The sequence below is a fragment of the Myotis daubentonii genome, chromosome 13 (assembly GCF_963259705.1).
Source record: "Myotis daubentonii chromosome 13, mMyoDau2.1, whole genome shotgun sequence".
In the NCBI taxonomy this organism is placed as follows: Eukaryota; Metazoa; Chordata; class Mammalia; order Chiroptera; family Vespertilionidae; genus Myotis; species Myotis daubentonii.
The window spans coordinates 12,274,631-12,291,238 of record NC_081852.1 but is presented as its reverse complement, the minus strand read 5'-3'; the positions used below and the strand labels follow the sequence as shown (position 1 = coordinate 12,291,238).

General features: G+C 44.7%; 1 protein-coding gene across 1 annotated transcript in view; it reads left to right on the top strand.

The window, feature by feature from the left end:
• Positions 1 to 16,608, top strand: part of NRG3 (neuregulin 3) — a 1,052,897-nt gene that overhangs the window by 468,596 nt on the left and 567,693 nt on the right. Inside the window, exon 2 of the mRNA XM_059662180.1 lies at positions 13,653 to 13,782. Within this exon, the coding sequence (XP_059518163.1) occupies positions 13,653 to 13,782 (130 nt within the window). The remainder of the gene's footprint in view (positions 1 to 13,652; positions 13,783 to 16,608) is intronic.

The following is a 16,608-nucleotide window of genomic DNA, read 5'->3' as shown; positions in this document are numbered from 1 at the left end:
ATTAAATGAACCACAGACACTTCAATACATAGCAGCTCTTTCTGCAAATGAAGAGACAAGGGTCAGAAATGAACGTGTGATTATAGCTATTTAATTTCGGCTTTAATTGCTTTCCAGCAGGCACAGAGAATGGACCAATTTTCTCAAAGCAGTATTTGCTCTGAAGCAGAGGTCTGGGAGTAAAGTTTAGTCAATAATGCAAGCCACTTTGGGGAAGTACATGATGGGTTTTCCTTCTTTTTCTCAAATAGTGTGAACACTTCCTTTCAATGGCTTAGCATGGAATTTACTGTGAATTTTATGCAGAATCTAAAATATTGAGCCATTTGTGTCTCCCTTTGCCTGTCAATAAACCGAAAATATAAAAGAGTATATAGAAAACAAAGGTTGAAAGATGGGAAAGTTTTCACGCCTCCTACCCTCTGGCAACCACCGATCTACATTATGTTTCTGTGCATCTGCCTAGTCTACACATTTCATATCAAAGGAATCATACAGTGTCCTTATGTCTAGCCTCTTCCACTCAGCATAACACTTTCAAGGTTTCTTCTGCTGTAGCATATGAGTTCTTTATTACTTTTATTGCTGAATAATATTCCACTGTCTGGATATACCACATTTCTCTCCACTCATCACCTGATGTTTCCATTTTTTTCCACTTCGAATAATGCTTTTATGAACATTTATGTACAAATATGAACTTTTGGTTTGCATGGACATTTATTTTCAATTCTCTTGGGTACACACCTAGGAGGGAATTGCTGGCTTCTATGATAACGCTGTTAATCATTTTGAGGAACCACCAAACTGTGTGACAAGCAGCTGCATGTTTTTTTTGTGTGTGTTTTCTTTGTTTTGTTTTTCACCAGCAGGGATGATGTTTCCAGTTTCTCTACATTCTTTCTGTCAGCACTTGTTATTATCCATTCTAGTGGGTGTGATGTGGTATTTCACTGTACTTTCAATGTTCATTTCCATAATGACTCATGATGGTGAGCATTTTTTATACTGGACATATATGTATATACTAGAGGCCCAGCGGGCAAAATCGTGCGCCCTGCCCACCCACCTGCCACCCCACTGCGTTCGCAGCCCTTCCCACCCACGCTTGCATCACCATGCTACCAGCCTGCTGCCATTGGAGCTTGTGGGCCACAGGGTAGGGACCAAGAGGTGCTCCATGCACCTCCTGGTGACCCGTCATTTGGTTGTTACGGCGTTATGGCGTTAGGGCCACTGGCCTTTTATAATATAGGTATTCTTTGGAAAAATTTATAATTGAAAGTTTTGAAGGAGAAAATATATTACATAAAATTGATATTTGCTAGAAGCCAATAACACATTGGGCCCTTTAAACTCTTAGAAAAATGAATTATAAGTAATAGTATAATAACATTGTATAAATAAAATTTAGAAAAATCCAGAACTTGCTGAAAAGCAGGTGGACATGATTGAGGTGAGAGTCCAAGGTCCACGACCTCTCCTCTGTGGCAGGTGCATTCCAAACACCCATCTGCCTGCTGCATTTTCATAGGCTAGTAAGACAATCATGATTGAAACATAAGTACCTCTCTTCCCTCGCCACAAAAACATAAACAGAATGTTTGAGGAGGAATGTAAAAAAGTCTCAGTTCCTTTGCTGAGATGAGTGTGGCACTGGAGTTGCAGGCTGTCAGCTTGTGACAACATCACAGTTCTGGTGACTGGGAGGGGCTCCCACTTTTGATCAATCTGACCTATTTAGTACCAAACAGGAGATCCTTGAGCTGCCCTGTAAGGCACATTTGTATTTTGAAATTCTGTAGCCATATCTAGTCCCCCCCAAACTGCTAAGAATGCAGCCAACATGCCCCTGACTGGTGTGGCTCAGCGTTTAGAATGTCAGCCAGAGCATTGGAGGGTTGCAGGTTCGATTTCAGTCAAGGGCACCTACCTGGGTTGCAGGCTCATTCCTGACCCTGTGTTGGAGGCAACCAATTGATGTCTCTCTCTCACATCAATGTTGTTTTCCTCTCTCTTCCTTCCCCCTCCCTCCGTTCCACTCTCTCTGAAAATCAATGGGAAAAATATCCTCGAATGAAGATTAACAATAACAAATGCAGGCCACCCTGGGTGCTGGGAGCACATTTGCTGCTCCTCTCCCCGGTCCCAGCACTTAGCAGGCCACCCAGAAACCCACAGGCTCACAGGCTTATTTATGGGGTGGGGGGCGGGGGACGGGGGGGAAATGGGGGGCTAGCACATGCCTCATAATCTCTGAACTGAGGGCTCACTTCTACCCCAGGAGCTAGCACAGCACTCAGCAGCCTTATAGGAATCACTGCATGATAAATTGTTAAATAAATAAATGACTTTAATTGGCATCACGCAGAGAAACTGCAGAACTGAATATTAAGTTGATGTGCAATTAAATGTGTTAACTTAGTGTAAAGGTAAAGAAGGGAAAGAAGTGCTTGGCGTCAAGCACTGTGTAAGACCCACTACCAATCAGGGTCTCCTTTTCTCATTTTAGGAAGCCTTGTGAATTACACATTTCCTCCTATTCAGTGCACTCAGGCTCAACGTGCCTGTAGGTAGCAAAGGTACAATGCAGAGCTTTGAGTTAGATCTTTTGGCGTAGGCACATGTCATTCCACACACTGAGGCTAACGCAGAGTCCGGGTGTGGGACCTAAACACAAGCCTTCCGGCCTTCGGTTGGAGGAATCCCACAGTGTCACTGCGAGGATGAACAGGGGTGCGGAGAATGCCACCTTTTAAGGAAGTGGAGTGAATGATGTACAGGGTTTTTCATGTAAGGAGATTTGGGGGATGATGTCATTGTTTTATAACCAAATGGCATATCCCTAAGACCTGGAAATTGTCCAAATGATAAAGGACTTCAGTGAGTGAAGAAATTGTCTGTTTTGACAAATGTGGCATTTTAGAGGTTAAAATTGCATGATTGATTTTCTATATTTTTAGTTAGCAATGTTTGGGTCTTTTCTTTTGAAGTTTGGACATGTTGAAGTTCAAGTGCCTTAAGTTTCCAAGGTCCCTTTACTGTCAGTGTATTTCTGATGTCCCTTCATGATTTCGTGGCCCAGATGCTTTGGTTGCGTGCAGATGCCCTCTTCTCCTGTGGGAACTTCTCATTGCCATGGTTTCTAAGAATCTTCCACCTGATCTAGCATTTCTTTATTTTCTCCTGTGTATGTCGCACTCAGCTAGCTAGAGTAGGAGCTGGAGATAGATACAAGATAGCTTGACCACATGGTCCATGTACTGGAACGACTATCTATTAGTCTTCTACAACACTTTACTATGATTTTCATCATGTTTGCAGCCAGCTGGAGTTACTGCCTAAGATCTCTCTGACAGTTTTTTTGGGAAACTTATCTTATTGACTTCTTTTTTTTCATACCCAGAATTATAGACAAGATTCCAAGGGATGGGCCAAGGGTAGGCATAGCTTTTGAGGGCATTATGCTATGTGAACTAAGTCAGACAGAGAAAGACACATACTCTATGATGTCACATGTGGAATCTAAAAAAGCCTAAACAGAGAGTAGAATGGTGGTTAATCTCAGTCTCTCAAAGAATCCTACGTAATTCTACAACAGAAGTAAAAACATGTTTCCTATGGGAAGACAGCATTAAGATCTATCTAGTTTCTACCTCAACCCTCTCCAGTTCTTCTTACAAAGAAATGCACCTGAGCCATTAAACCCCTGCTGACAGCGCTGCCCTCTCTTTGAACTCTCCTGGAACATTTTTTCTACTTCTACCATGGTCCTTGCCCTCATTAGCCAATGCTATTAGCAAGGGTTTAAACCAAGGCCCATGTGGCTGCAATGCCTGTGCCTCCTTCATGCCCCATATGGAGAAGAAGGTTCTTGGATTCCTGAACATGAAAATAGAGGATTCAGACAAGACCTAAGGATATTATGGGGGGAAGTAGGATTTTACCTCGCTAATGTGAGTGATGTACCTTTTTATGAAGAGATTTTAGAATTTGTCAATGTTTAGACATTATTTCAAAGCTGTAATAGCATGACAAGGACATTTGAAAGGTACAGTCATAGAAATTCTCAGTGTCAAAAACTATATGTACTTTACTGTTTGTAAAGTGTTTCAGGATGTGCCCAGAAAAATGGGTCTTGGGTGGATGTGTGAGACGATGAAAAATGATCACATCCTAATTACTCTCACATTTACTCACAATGATAGAATGACTAATAGAGTGTGGCGGGTAGAGGCTCGAATACAAACACCTTAAACACATCCCGGCTCAGTGCAGATAGAACTGTGGAGCGAGGGAGGATGAAGAATGTCTGTTATGGAGTTTTGCTTCTCTGGTTTTTACCCCTGCCTTTCCATTTACCAGCTGTGAGATCCAAGAATACTGAATGATCACTCTGTGCTTCTATTTCTCTTCTGAAAAATGAAGATATTTATATCTGATTAATGGCTTTATTTCAAACATCATTTTCAAATGTTAACTTCTAGGGTTTCTATTATCCTAAGATTTTTCTGGTTTGAATTGCTGCAACTAAAGCAGCTGAGACAAATTGAGACCACGAGAAAGTCTGACATGCAGTAGCATGCTTCATCAATTACATTCACTGTTAAAATATTGCACTGATTGTAGTTGGCGAGTAACCACTGCTCAAAACCCCCTCCGTGAAGTTTCTCCACACACCCAGGGTGCGCTGCACCAGGCTTCCCCATCATCCTCAGGATTAATCCAGAGACCACAGAGTTAACACCTGGGCCACCGGTGGTCTCCAGGACCCCTGTAAGCTATGGCCAGGTTCATTCTGATTGGCCCTGTCATTTCCAGACCATATCAACTCTGCACATACTTGACAGGCAAGAAATTTGAGTCTGGGAGACATTTCTTGAGTAAATAAACATATAAATGTGTATCAAAAAACATTAAAGCATTTTTATTGTACCCCCGGACATAAAAAATTATGCTGATTACTAGCAGTCAGCCTCAAGGACAGTCACATTAGCACATATAGGTTTCATTTCTCTCCAGAAACATTACTGAGATGGAGCTTCCAGGTGGTGTTACCTTGCCATGCGGAGGGTATGGGTGTGCCTGTGGTGGTATAACTACCACTGTGACAGCCAGTATAACACTCAGAAAGCATAGGTGAAGCATATACTATATGCTACGTCCTGAGGTTAATTATGGGGACATAGAGATGGCCTTGCATCGTCTAGCCTGGGAAGTGTGGGGAGCAGACAGACAGCGTTAAATTGGAATTCAGAGTGATTAGTACAGTATGAAAGGCAGGAAGGAAGTGTTACCGGACACCAAATCCTGGCAGCTCCTGCCAACCTCAGGATGTGGGGAAGGCTTCCGTGGGAGCTCACTTTTGAACTAGGCGTGAAGCAATTAGAAATGTTTTGCCAGGCGGAGACACACCGGCCGTGGAAAGAAAGGTCAATGGTGTGTAAAGTCCCCGCCTGGAGGGGCCTGATGGTTCTGGAGTTGTGGAGAGCACTAACGGAGGGCCAGCTGCGGCGGGAAGGGAGCTTTGTGCTCCGCCTGTGCTCAGGCTGTCACTTGGGATTAGCGTGAGGAAGTTGGGTGGGGAATAGCTGAACACGGGGGCAGTGTTTGCTAATCTTGCATAGTGAGGGCCCAGGGAGCATCAGGCACAGCAGGAAGAGAGCTCAAGTGTGCCCTCAAGGTGGCTGTGTCACCTGTTGACTGAGCCGGAGGTTCTCAGGGGGGCTCAGGAAGACCAGGGGGAGGCTGTTGCTGCCTGCGCCAGGGGTGTTCACCCACTCTGTGTCACGTAACGTCATCTGGGAAATAAAGATGTCACAGAATGAAACCCTGTCCCCACCATGGTCAGCCATCCTGTGGTGAAAGACATTATTGCATGAGAAATCACATCCCACGAGGAAGTTGCTTAGGGGCGTGTGGGAAGGAGAGCTGTGTAATTCAGGCCTGAAAGGCATCTCATGAACACCCCATGGACCTGACCTGGAAGAGAGGGACAGACCTGGAGGCTGTGAGCTGGGGGCTCTGTGATGGAGAAGCCGGAAAGGGCACACGACACACCCCCTGCTCTCTCCTTCCTTTCGGAATTCAGTACCGGCCTGTCACTTCAGAGGGCCATGTTCCCTCCTTGGTGGAAGGTATCAGACTTTCTGGGTACCTGGTGCTGCTCATGCAAGTGAGGGGACATCTGGAAAGTGGGAAATGATCCTGCTGGCAGCCAGACTGTGACATTCCTAAAGGAGCACACGTAATGTCCCACCCAGCTCCTCTGTGGTTTTGTTTGGAACTAGAGGTAATCATTTAAAAATGTCTAAGCATCCTCCTCTTCTGACCAGTGTAAGTGGTTGCTGCTCCTGTGTCCACGGCAATTCCTCCTGCAGGCCTCTTGCGTCCTGGATTTTTAAGCTATGCATTCAGCATAGTGTGCCCTGCTTTCCTAAGCGCTCCTCAGCCTAGGGGTACTCAACTCACAACCCAACACCCCAGCAAGGCTGTCTTACTAGGGAGGATGAAGTCTGTCTGGGGATTTTAAAAACCTCGTCTCTAGTAGGTAAAAGTCTATCATTCAGGGTTGGTGCGAGGATATGTTCTTGGGCCATGCTGGCTGCTATAACACAATACTGTAGACTGGGTGGCTTATAAGCAACAGAAAATAAATACATTTCTACAGGTCTGGAAGCTGGAAGTTCAAGATCAAAACTTCAACAGACTTAGAGTCTAGTGCAGCCGTGGGCAAACTACGGCCCGCGGGCCGGATCCGGCCCGTTTGAAATGAATAAAACTAAAAAAAAAAGACCGTACCCTTTTATGTAATGATGTTTACTTTGAATTTATATTAGTTCACACAAACACTCCATCCATGCTTTTGTTCCGGCCCTCCGGTCCAGTTTAAGAACCCATTGTGGCCCTCGAGTCAAAAAGTTTGCCCACCCCTGGTCTAGTGAGAGCCCACCTCATAGATGGCTATCTTCCTGCTGTGCCCTCAGTGGTGGAAGGGGTGAGGGAGCCTTCGGGGTCTCTTTTAAGAGCAATAATCCTACATGCCAGCTTCACCCTTATGATCTAATCACCCCACAGGCCCTACCTCCTAATACCCCCACATTAGGTGTTAGGGTTTAACATAGGAATTTGGGGGAGGACACAAACCCTTGGTATACAGCAAATATTCATTCTCTATATTGGGCAGCCGAGTAAGCACTAGCAACACCACACACACACACACACACACACACACACACACACACACACACACAGCAACAACAACAAGCAACTGAAAATTATGTTCCTATCTTCCAGAAGCCTATGGTCCATGGGACAAACAGATGAAAATAATGAAGGTTATGATTTTCAGTAGAGAATCTGAGGCTTTCCCCTGGAGCAAGACTCATTTCTGTTAGACTTTGACAAATAAGCTCCAAGCCTGGACTTGCCAGGCCTAAATGTCATCTGTGGTTCAAGTCTCTGAGTAGCAGTCCAATGGTCTCTGCTCATTAGAATGAAAGCCAAATAGAAAAATGAAGGGCATGGGGCCTTGGCCTAAATGGGCAAAGTGCCCCTGAGAAGAGCCTCTACTTGGCAGGACAATCTGAAGGAATTTGTAAAGAGCAGAATTACCTAGTGGAACTCAGAGGATTTCCCAGAATGTTTCGCTGGATCCTAATATGTGCCATGGGTGAAATCTGCAGGTTGCTGTGAGTGTGTGGCAGGCTCAAGACCTATTCAGGAAGTAGAATCACCAGTAGTTGGTGATTGCACACGGAGGTGAGGTGAAGGGGGCTCCCTATATGCACTGAGGGATCAATGATGTAACGTTAGCCGAGAAAGAATCCTGAAGTTCAATTTCCTACGAGTTAATTTTTAGGTCCCTTCGGGATAACCAGGAGGAAAGGAGAGGTAGGCAGACTGGCATTTAGAGAAACCTTTTAGCTGGAGGCGTAAGGTGCGTAGGAGATAACAGGCAGGACCACCCAGACAGCCAGTTCTCAGAGTTTACCTTGCAGAACTACCTGGGGACTTCTGACCTCCCTGCCTGGGTCTGGTGTGGTAGGTTTGTGGTGGGGCTCACAGTTATGCTTCTAATACACCCCCAGACAGTGCTCTGCTGCTGGCCTGAGGACCACACCCGGAGTAGTCCTCAGTCAGGGAATAAGTAAACCTGAAAACCAACCCAAACAAACAAAAAAAATCACACAAATAGAAATAGAAACGCGGCCCCTGAAGAACAGTACAATAGAGCAAGCTGCAAGGTCAGAGTCATGTGATCGTGTGCCAGTGATGTAAGTAAAGCTGTGAGACTTGATTTCTCCATTTGTAAAATATGCATAAAAGCATAAATAACAGCAAAAACTCATACTGTTGTTTTAAGGCCAGACACAGCTAAAGGAAAAGCTTAGCACTGTGCTGAGAGTAGACCAGGAGTTATTTGAAGCCTGTTCTTAAGTTAGCCAGCTTTTACATACAAATTAGATGAGGCCGAGGTTACAGAAACCAAAAAGCAAGGGGAACGTCAAGGCTATGTGACACCATCGGAGCCAGTGAAAGCTTTCATCATGAAGGCAGCAGCTGAATGTCAGATTCTTCTGAGAGTCCAAGGAGATGGGAAATGTTTAAATATCCAGTGGATTTAGAGAGAGTGACATAGACTGAAGCCATTCAGTACAGCGATGTGGGGAGCAGGACCCTGTGTGTGAAGCACAGAGCATAGAGCCCACCCCGCGCCAACGGCTTCAGTGACAGCAGCTGCTATTACACCTATTGGAGCTGGACTCAGTTTGTATGGGCATGTGCGTGCATGTGCAGGTAGAAGGGGAAATACCCAGAAATTAATAAGCTCCGCCGTTCCCAAATAAATGCGATTCCGCTGAGCAAGTTCTGTCCTGGGAGCGTTTGCTTAAGCCAGAGAGGAGTTTCTAAAAGCAACCTTTCAAAGGGGAAGGTGGCAGGTAGGCCATGCAAATTTAACAAGAGTCCTGTTTACGTGGGCGGTGAGAAATGGTAGCTCTGGGACACAGAAGGTACCCTCAGTCCTCACAGCAGGCCTGAGACTCAATTGAACTTGAAATTCCTCACCCAGCACTCCCCATTTCTCCCACGCCAGCAAAGTGAACAGCCGTCTGATCTCGGCTGGGCCACGGGACAGAGCTATCTTTGCCTCTTGCCAGCTGAGAAATGGTTTGTTTCCCTTTCCTTGCAGCTTTCCTGGGCCCTTCAGTATTTCCTAGCTCAGTCCCATGCCAGTGCTCCCTCCTGGGGGGCACGGAGTGGCAGATTCCGGGGGGATTGTAATGTAGAGCAGCAGGTTTATTCCCCCCAGGGCTTCCGCAGACCCACTGCTGGAGCCAATGACCTTATTGAAATGGCTTCTGGCCTGTAAAAGCATTTTCCTAATCCTGAAAGCTTTTAGATGCACCACCAGATTCTTAACTTTTCTTGGAGAATTGTCATGTCATGAACTCAGTGGGGGAAGGAAAGAACTGCTTGATGAAACTGACATTTTCAAGCCAGGAATGTGAAGAGTGTGTTAGGGTCGACGCGGGCCTCATCATTCTCCTTGCTTAGGTCTGCCTCTCTTCAGATCAGAAGGTGCCATTCCTTTTCCTGGGCCAATGAAATCATTCCCCTTTAAGACCTCGCCCAAAGGCCAGCCCTTTGGGAAGCCCTCCAAGATAACTGTAGCCCAAATGACACTCCCCCTTTCTTTGATTATCTGCTGCAGTTATTATCTGTAATAGCCCGTTTGGCACTCTTGTTCCCACAACAAAATCTGTGCTCCCCGTTGTGTGTGGCATTGTGCCTGCAACATAGAAATCCTCCATCCGCAATCTTCAGGTTCCACTCGGTACTTAAGGGGAAAACCAGTCATTGTTTTAATTCATTAATAAATTAACTTTCATTGCAAAATCTGCAGGGATTTCTGTCTTCCAGCCTTACATTTTCTTCCCATTTCGCCTTTAATGCAGTAAGCACCACCACCTCCCACTGTGCGTTTAATTACTGTACTGATTGCTTACTTTGTAGGCTACATGATGTGGAAAAAATACAAAACTTAAAAGCAAGGCACTCTCCCTGACCTCCCTAGGGGTAGAGACTGAAGCCCATAAAAATATAAGAAAACACATTTAACTCTACAGATAACTAGTGCCAGACGAGTGGTCTGGATAATTGCACAACCCCTGCAGCCCCAAGTGCAAGCCCTACCCCCCCTGCCAGCAATGGACTTCCTTGACCTGAGACCTGGACCTTCGGTCATGTGCTTGGAAGGGCCTTCCTTAGCACCATCTTTGTTCATTTTAAGCCTAACATTCCTTTATCTTTCAGGCCTCTCTTTTAGAAAATCTCTATACATGCATTTTTTTCTCTTCCCCTCCGTCCTGGTGAGTTTTCTTTACCTTGCCCAATGTCTGTAATTTTAGGTGAGTAGTGCTATACGGGTACCATATGGTCAAATGCTCAGGTGAATTCAAAGATTTAAAATATATTGGTAATTGCAGTTTGTTTACCTACTAGATACCGGTGCATGACATTGGTGCACTTGGGGGGTCCCTCAGACTGGCCTGCGCCCTCTCGCAGTCCAGGAGCCCTTGGGGGATGTCTGACTGAGGGCTTAGGCCCGCTCTCCCCAGAGATCGGGCCTAAGCTGGCAGTCAGACATCCTTAGTTCTGCAGTAGAGGCGGGAGAGGCTCCTGCCATCACAGCTGCGCTTGCCAGTGGTGAGCCCAGCTTCTGGCTAAGCGGTGCTCCCCTGTGAGAGTGCACTGACCACCAGGGTGCAGCCCCTGTGTTGAGCGCCTGCCCCCTGGTGGTCAGTGCGCGTCATAGCAACCGGTCATTCTGCCGTTCATATTTGCATATTAGCCTTTTATTATATAGGATAGAAAGATTAAGCCCAACATCCCATTACTTTTTATTATATTCAGTTACTCAACTAATGGAATTTTCTTTTAATTCAGTCAAGTTATTGTGAAGGATAAGCAGGTGCATTTTAATTTAATTTTGAGGTTCTGTGAGCAGTGGAAATAGGAAACCTGAGTATGTTAAGCCTGACAATCTCTATTCTCTCCCAACTTGGGTGTTTGCAGAGGCATTTACCTGGGTCTCTGAACCTCTGATAGAGGATGACATGAAGGGGAAAGCAGTTGGTAGAATTGGGAGGTAACCACTGGAGACAGTAGTCGTCAGATGAAACTAATTGATTGTAATTGCATTGCCATCGTATTGCTCTTAGAGCCTGTAGCTTGTTAAAACCACTGATTATGAAAGAAGGATCTCACTTTTTATGCTGTAGGTCATGTTAATGAAGAGCTGTTCTTAGAGAAATGATCAGTGGATATCAATAAATGGATAATAGAAATTAAAGGAAAACTTAATTAACTTGATCATGAGTTACTATACTTCAGCAGTCACAGTAGCAGTCAACTGTGTGGTGTTCCCTACTGAATCTTTTGCTTGGAGCTCTTGAATTTTAAGTATTTCCCATGGAAAGAGAGATTGAGCCTGTGAAACTATTTATCACATACTGTCTTAAATAACAAATCATCCTGTAGATTTATCTTGGAAAACAGAAGATATGTCTGTTTTACAGAGCCTTTATTTTGTGACAAAGTATTAATGGGCAGGTATTTTGAAATGGAAAAAATAAGTCCCCATTGTATCACCAAGAAAGGATATTAGAAGTGGGTTCTTCAATGCTCATGGAATATGAGTAGTATATGAGTGAGCATCTGTCTGAATCTGAAGATAATATTTATTTTTCAATATTCATCAATGTTAAAATGAGTATACTAAAATGATAACATTAATGTGAAGTTATATCTAACATTTTATTGTAGGATGCGCATTAATGTTCATATGATCGTAACTATCATATCTTTCATCCTGGCATTTAAACTGTTGGTGATGTTAGAGTGATCACATTTACTGAAAACGTTTTTACTGAGCACCAGTTCTGATTAAGGCTCAGGCTCAGTCTGGCCTCAAGGAACTCACAGACTAAAGGAACAAACGTGAACAAATGGTTGCTTGTAGCATTAAGCACAGTGATGCCAGCGATAAGAAGTGCTAGAGGGACGCAAGGGGAAAATAACGTGCGCTCTGAACGATTTCTCGGTGTCTTCCAGCAAAGCTAAAGATGGTCTAGATTGGAGCAGTGTGATAGTTCCTGGTATTTGGGGAAATGAAATAACAGAAATTAGGGGGTGTGTTTTAGGGTGCAAGAAGATGAGATTAGACAGGCAAAATTCCACATGGCCTATGTCTTTCTTTGCCCCACTATGGGATTTTGAGTTATTCCTATGGGAATGGGGCTCCCAGAGGAGTTTTAGATGTTTAAGGACAGGAGTGAATCTCCTTTTAGGAAGATCACTGCCCCCTCAGTGTGGATGATGGCCAGGAAGGGCTCATTGCAGCCTCCGGGTAGTAAGCAGGTACAATTGCCTGTGCTGGTGAATATTAGTGTTAATGTAGGCCTGTGAAAAGGAAATTAAAAGAGCTCAAAAGCCGAATCATTTTTCATCTTTGACTTTTAAAATATATTTTTCCGAATGTGAGATTAGTGCTAATACACTTTTTGCTGAAAACGTGAAACTAGAATGTCTACACGTGATAATAGAGTCTGTGTCTAGCAGACAGCACATACTTATGGCTAGTTTTGTGTTTAGGAAGTAGATGTAGATGTGTTGCTTAGTTGAAAAAAATGTAAGTAATTATGATTTTAAAATACATGTTTAAGATAATGCTTAAAAAATGGCAATAATTTGGTTCTGTTAAATAATCACCAGAAAAAAATTTCACATTAAAGATTCTGTTTCAGAATTTGGAACATTTGCATTTTAATTACATAACAAAAGGATAAAGTGAAGGGATAATTGGCTTGGCTATTAGCCAATTACAGCTATAACTGAAAAACAAAAATAAACAATCCAAAAACCTCACAGAAACTGACAATGGTTTCCACAAACAGTCACAATAGACACTGATCAGATGTTTGATGACATTTGGCAACACTAACTGGACGGGGACATTGTTTCAGTCCCGCACACAATGTGTTTGTTAAAACTGAAAGTAATGAGAGCAGATTGGAGGAGTTTGAAGGGTCCTTCGGTTTTCACAGTGAATGCATCCTCAGATAAGGCTTGTCTCCAGTGATCCCAGCTGTTAAAACCTCATGGAGAAATAAGACAATCCAATGCAGTTTGTCCAGGCTGCTATAACAGTACCAAAGACTGGGTTACTTATAAGGAACAGCAGAAACTTATTTCTCATAGTCCTGGAGGCTGGGAAGTCCGAGGTCAAGGTGCCTGCAGATTCAGTGCCCGGTGAGGTCTTCCTGGTTCATAGAAGGTCGTCTTCTCGCTGTGTCTTCACATGACCCAATGGACAAAGCGGGTCTTGGGTTAGTCATGACCTACTCTCTGCCAAAGGCCCTCGCTGCCTAATACCATTACCTTGGGGATTAGGTTTCACAGTATGAATTTGGAGGAGGTCACATCCAATTGCATTTTTTTCATTACAGGGGAGGTTTCATCCGGTCTGTCTAGCGTCCCCATAGTCAGTGCCAGGAGAGGGCCTCCATGGGGAGATTCAGGGCAGTGACAGGAGCTGGGGGTGTCAGAACGCACCACTGACCACACCGATCTGTGTGTTTCCCTTACAGACACCACCACATATGCCACTGAGCGGTCCGAGCACTTCAAACCCTGCCGAGACAAGGACCTGGCCTACTGTCTCAACGACGGCGAGTGCTTCGTGATCGAAACCCTGACCGGATCCCACAAACACTGTCGGTAAGCCATTGCGGCCCCTGGCCCGAGTCAGGCCCTCAGAGAGGCCTGGCGGGGGGAGGGGAGGTGCAGCCCCTTGAATACACAAGGGGATGCCTACAGTACGGCTGTTCGATGGTGGAATCAAGAGTCTGTATGGGAGAAGGGAGAAGGCTGGTATCTTTTGTATCTGAGGAAGATAAAACTGAATGAAAGTAGACAAGATCTGAGTTTTACCTGATTAAGTAAAGGTCGATTTGCTTTAAGGACTACCAACCTGATAGGAATAATGGTTCACTCCCTTTAGCAGCCTGTGTTTTTGGTGTGGGTCTTAGGCACATGTGTTCCCACTTGAAGGAATCCCTTCTTGGAAACCTTTAGACCAGTAGTTCTCAACCTTCTGGCCCTTTAAATACAGTTCCTTATGTTGTGACCCAACCATAAAATTATTTTCGTTGCTACTTCATAACTGTAATGTTGCTACTGTTATGAATCGTAATGTAAATATCTGATATGCAGGATGGTCTTAGGCGACCCCTGTGAAAGGGTTGTTCGACCACCAAAGGGGTCGCGACCCACAGGTTGAGAACCACTGCTATAGAGTGTGGCAGGACAGAGAGAACTGCTCATCTGAGACCTGGCGTCTCAGTGTCTGCTGTGCACCAAACCCCAGAGACTGTCACTGTGTCCAGTCCAGGCAAACGCCGTCTTCCTTTGCTTCTGCCCCGTTTACTCATTTTGGTACATTTCCGACACCTCTGATGATGAAACGCCCTCCAGCAGGCGCTTGTAAATGGAATCGCCCTTCTGTTGCGGCCTGGGTAGAGAACTACTTAGGGAAAACTCTCAGTAGAGATCAGGAAGGTGTTTAATTGGTTTTTAGAGACATGAGGTTATGTAACTGCTAAAAATAAAAACATGTGGAGATAAACAGTGCACCTGCGGACCCTGCTGCTTTAAGGCTCCATAGAAGAATCAAATTAGCATCTGAAAATATTTCCCCGCAAGCTTTACTTCCAGCCTTCTCCCTGCAATTTGTTTTCCTTGCAGCTGTATATGCTTCAATGATCATATATATCCACACCCCTCTCCTCTTTCTTTACTCTTCTCACATGACACAGTTATTAAATTAATTATTCTGAGTCATGAAGCATGGAAAATTATGACTTTGCTCTCTCTGTTGCTATTATAAAACTTGACTATTATTAAGATGACACAGAGTAATGCATGGTAGAGTTGCGAACTTAGAACGTGTCAGTGACACTTGCCTGGCGCCCTGGGCCAGCCTCGCTGCAGGGCGATGAGCTGCCACAGTGGGCCGGGTCCCAGCTTGGGAAGAGCTGAGAGGTGATAGTGGCAGGTCTCTGTAAACGCTACTGCGCATCGCATGTCAGGTTAACAACTGTGACCTTCTCACCTCGCCATGGAGGCTTTCCTGTGCCTTGGGCAGTGCCATTACATGTACCCTGTTCATAAAATGTATACCCTCTTCCTGTTCTTTGTGACCCTGGGTTGGGGGTGAAGGGATTGGGAATGGCTCCTCCTTGCATTCCTCTCCTATTGTTATATTGGTTAGGTCAGCCAGGACACAGATAGGAGATGCACGGGTGACTTGGAGACCTCAGGGGCAAAGCCAAGAATGAGCTACCCTTTGAAAGCATGGCAAGCTTGCACACTCTTACAGATACGCAAGCACATGTTACAGCTACCTTGGCCAATCCCAGGGCACACGGTGTGGAAGTGGGCAGTGAAACCAGTTGAGTTTCAGTTCCTAATGGGTTAGTGATGGGGTGGGTAAGTCAGAGGCCTCACCTGGAACAGTGACTTTTCTGATGGTGTTTGACCCCGAGGGTAGTATGCTGGCTGGTATGACTCATTTTTTTCTAAAGATGAGAGGTTGAAAGATGTCTTATTCTCTCTCAACATTCTTCCTCATTATATTGTCTATTAGTTCATGGACATAATTTGCTAGGCTGTTGTAACAAAGCACCTCAGATCGGGTGGCTTAATAGCCAGGATCTATTTTCTCATAGTCCGGAAGTCAGAAGCCTGAGGTCAGGGTGCTGGTGGTGATTCCTTCTGAGGCCGTGGAAGAGGGGCGCCCTTCCCGCTCTCTTTTTGGCTTATAGGTGGCTGACTGTTCCCTGTGTCCTCCCTTTGTCTTCAGTCTGTGCATGTCTGCATCCAAGTTTGCTCTTCTTATAAGGATACCGGTCATACGGGATCTGGGTCAACTCCCTATTTTAACTTTACCTCTATAAAAACCCTTTCTCCAGATATGGTCACAGTCTAAGTTTGGAGTTTATGACTTCAACATACGGATGAATTGGGAGGCCCAGCCCACTCTCTGACAGTGGACCTCAGGTCCAGATAAGAGAAGCTTTTGCTTTTGTAGATGTGCATGAGTCTAATTGTTTAAACGCAAGCAGAGATACAGCCACGGCTTAGCTGGAACAATGTCCATGTAAAATCTGTTCAATCATTTTGCATATTTCATCACATTCGACCTGTTGTTTAACATAGTCACAACATAGCTAATCATGACAAAAGACCAGCCTAAAACTGAGTCGGAACTCGAGTAGCTTAATAGCGACCTATAAATCTCCTACTTGTGCATATGAATAAATCACACATCGCATGTGCCCGCTATTCATCTCCCACACTTTGCTGTTGAATAAAGACTTACATTTCTTCCTACATCAGCCACTTCTAGGACTTCCAATGTAGTCATTAATAATGTGCCATTTTGCACAGCACTCTATTTAAGTGGCGTGTTTCATTCTTTCTTCTCCATTTGACAAATGTTTATTGAGCACTTCCTATCACCAAGATACTGTTGAATAAATACAT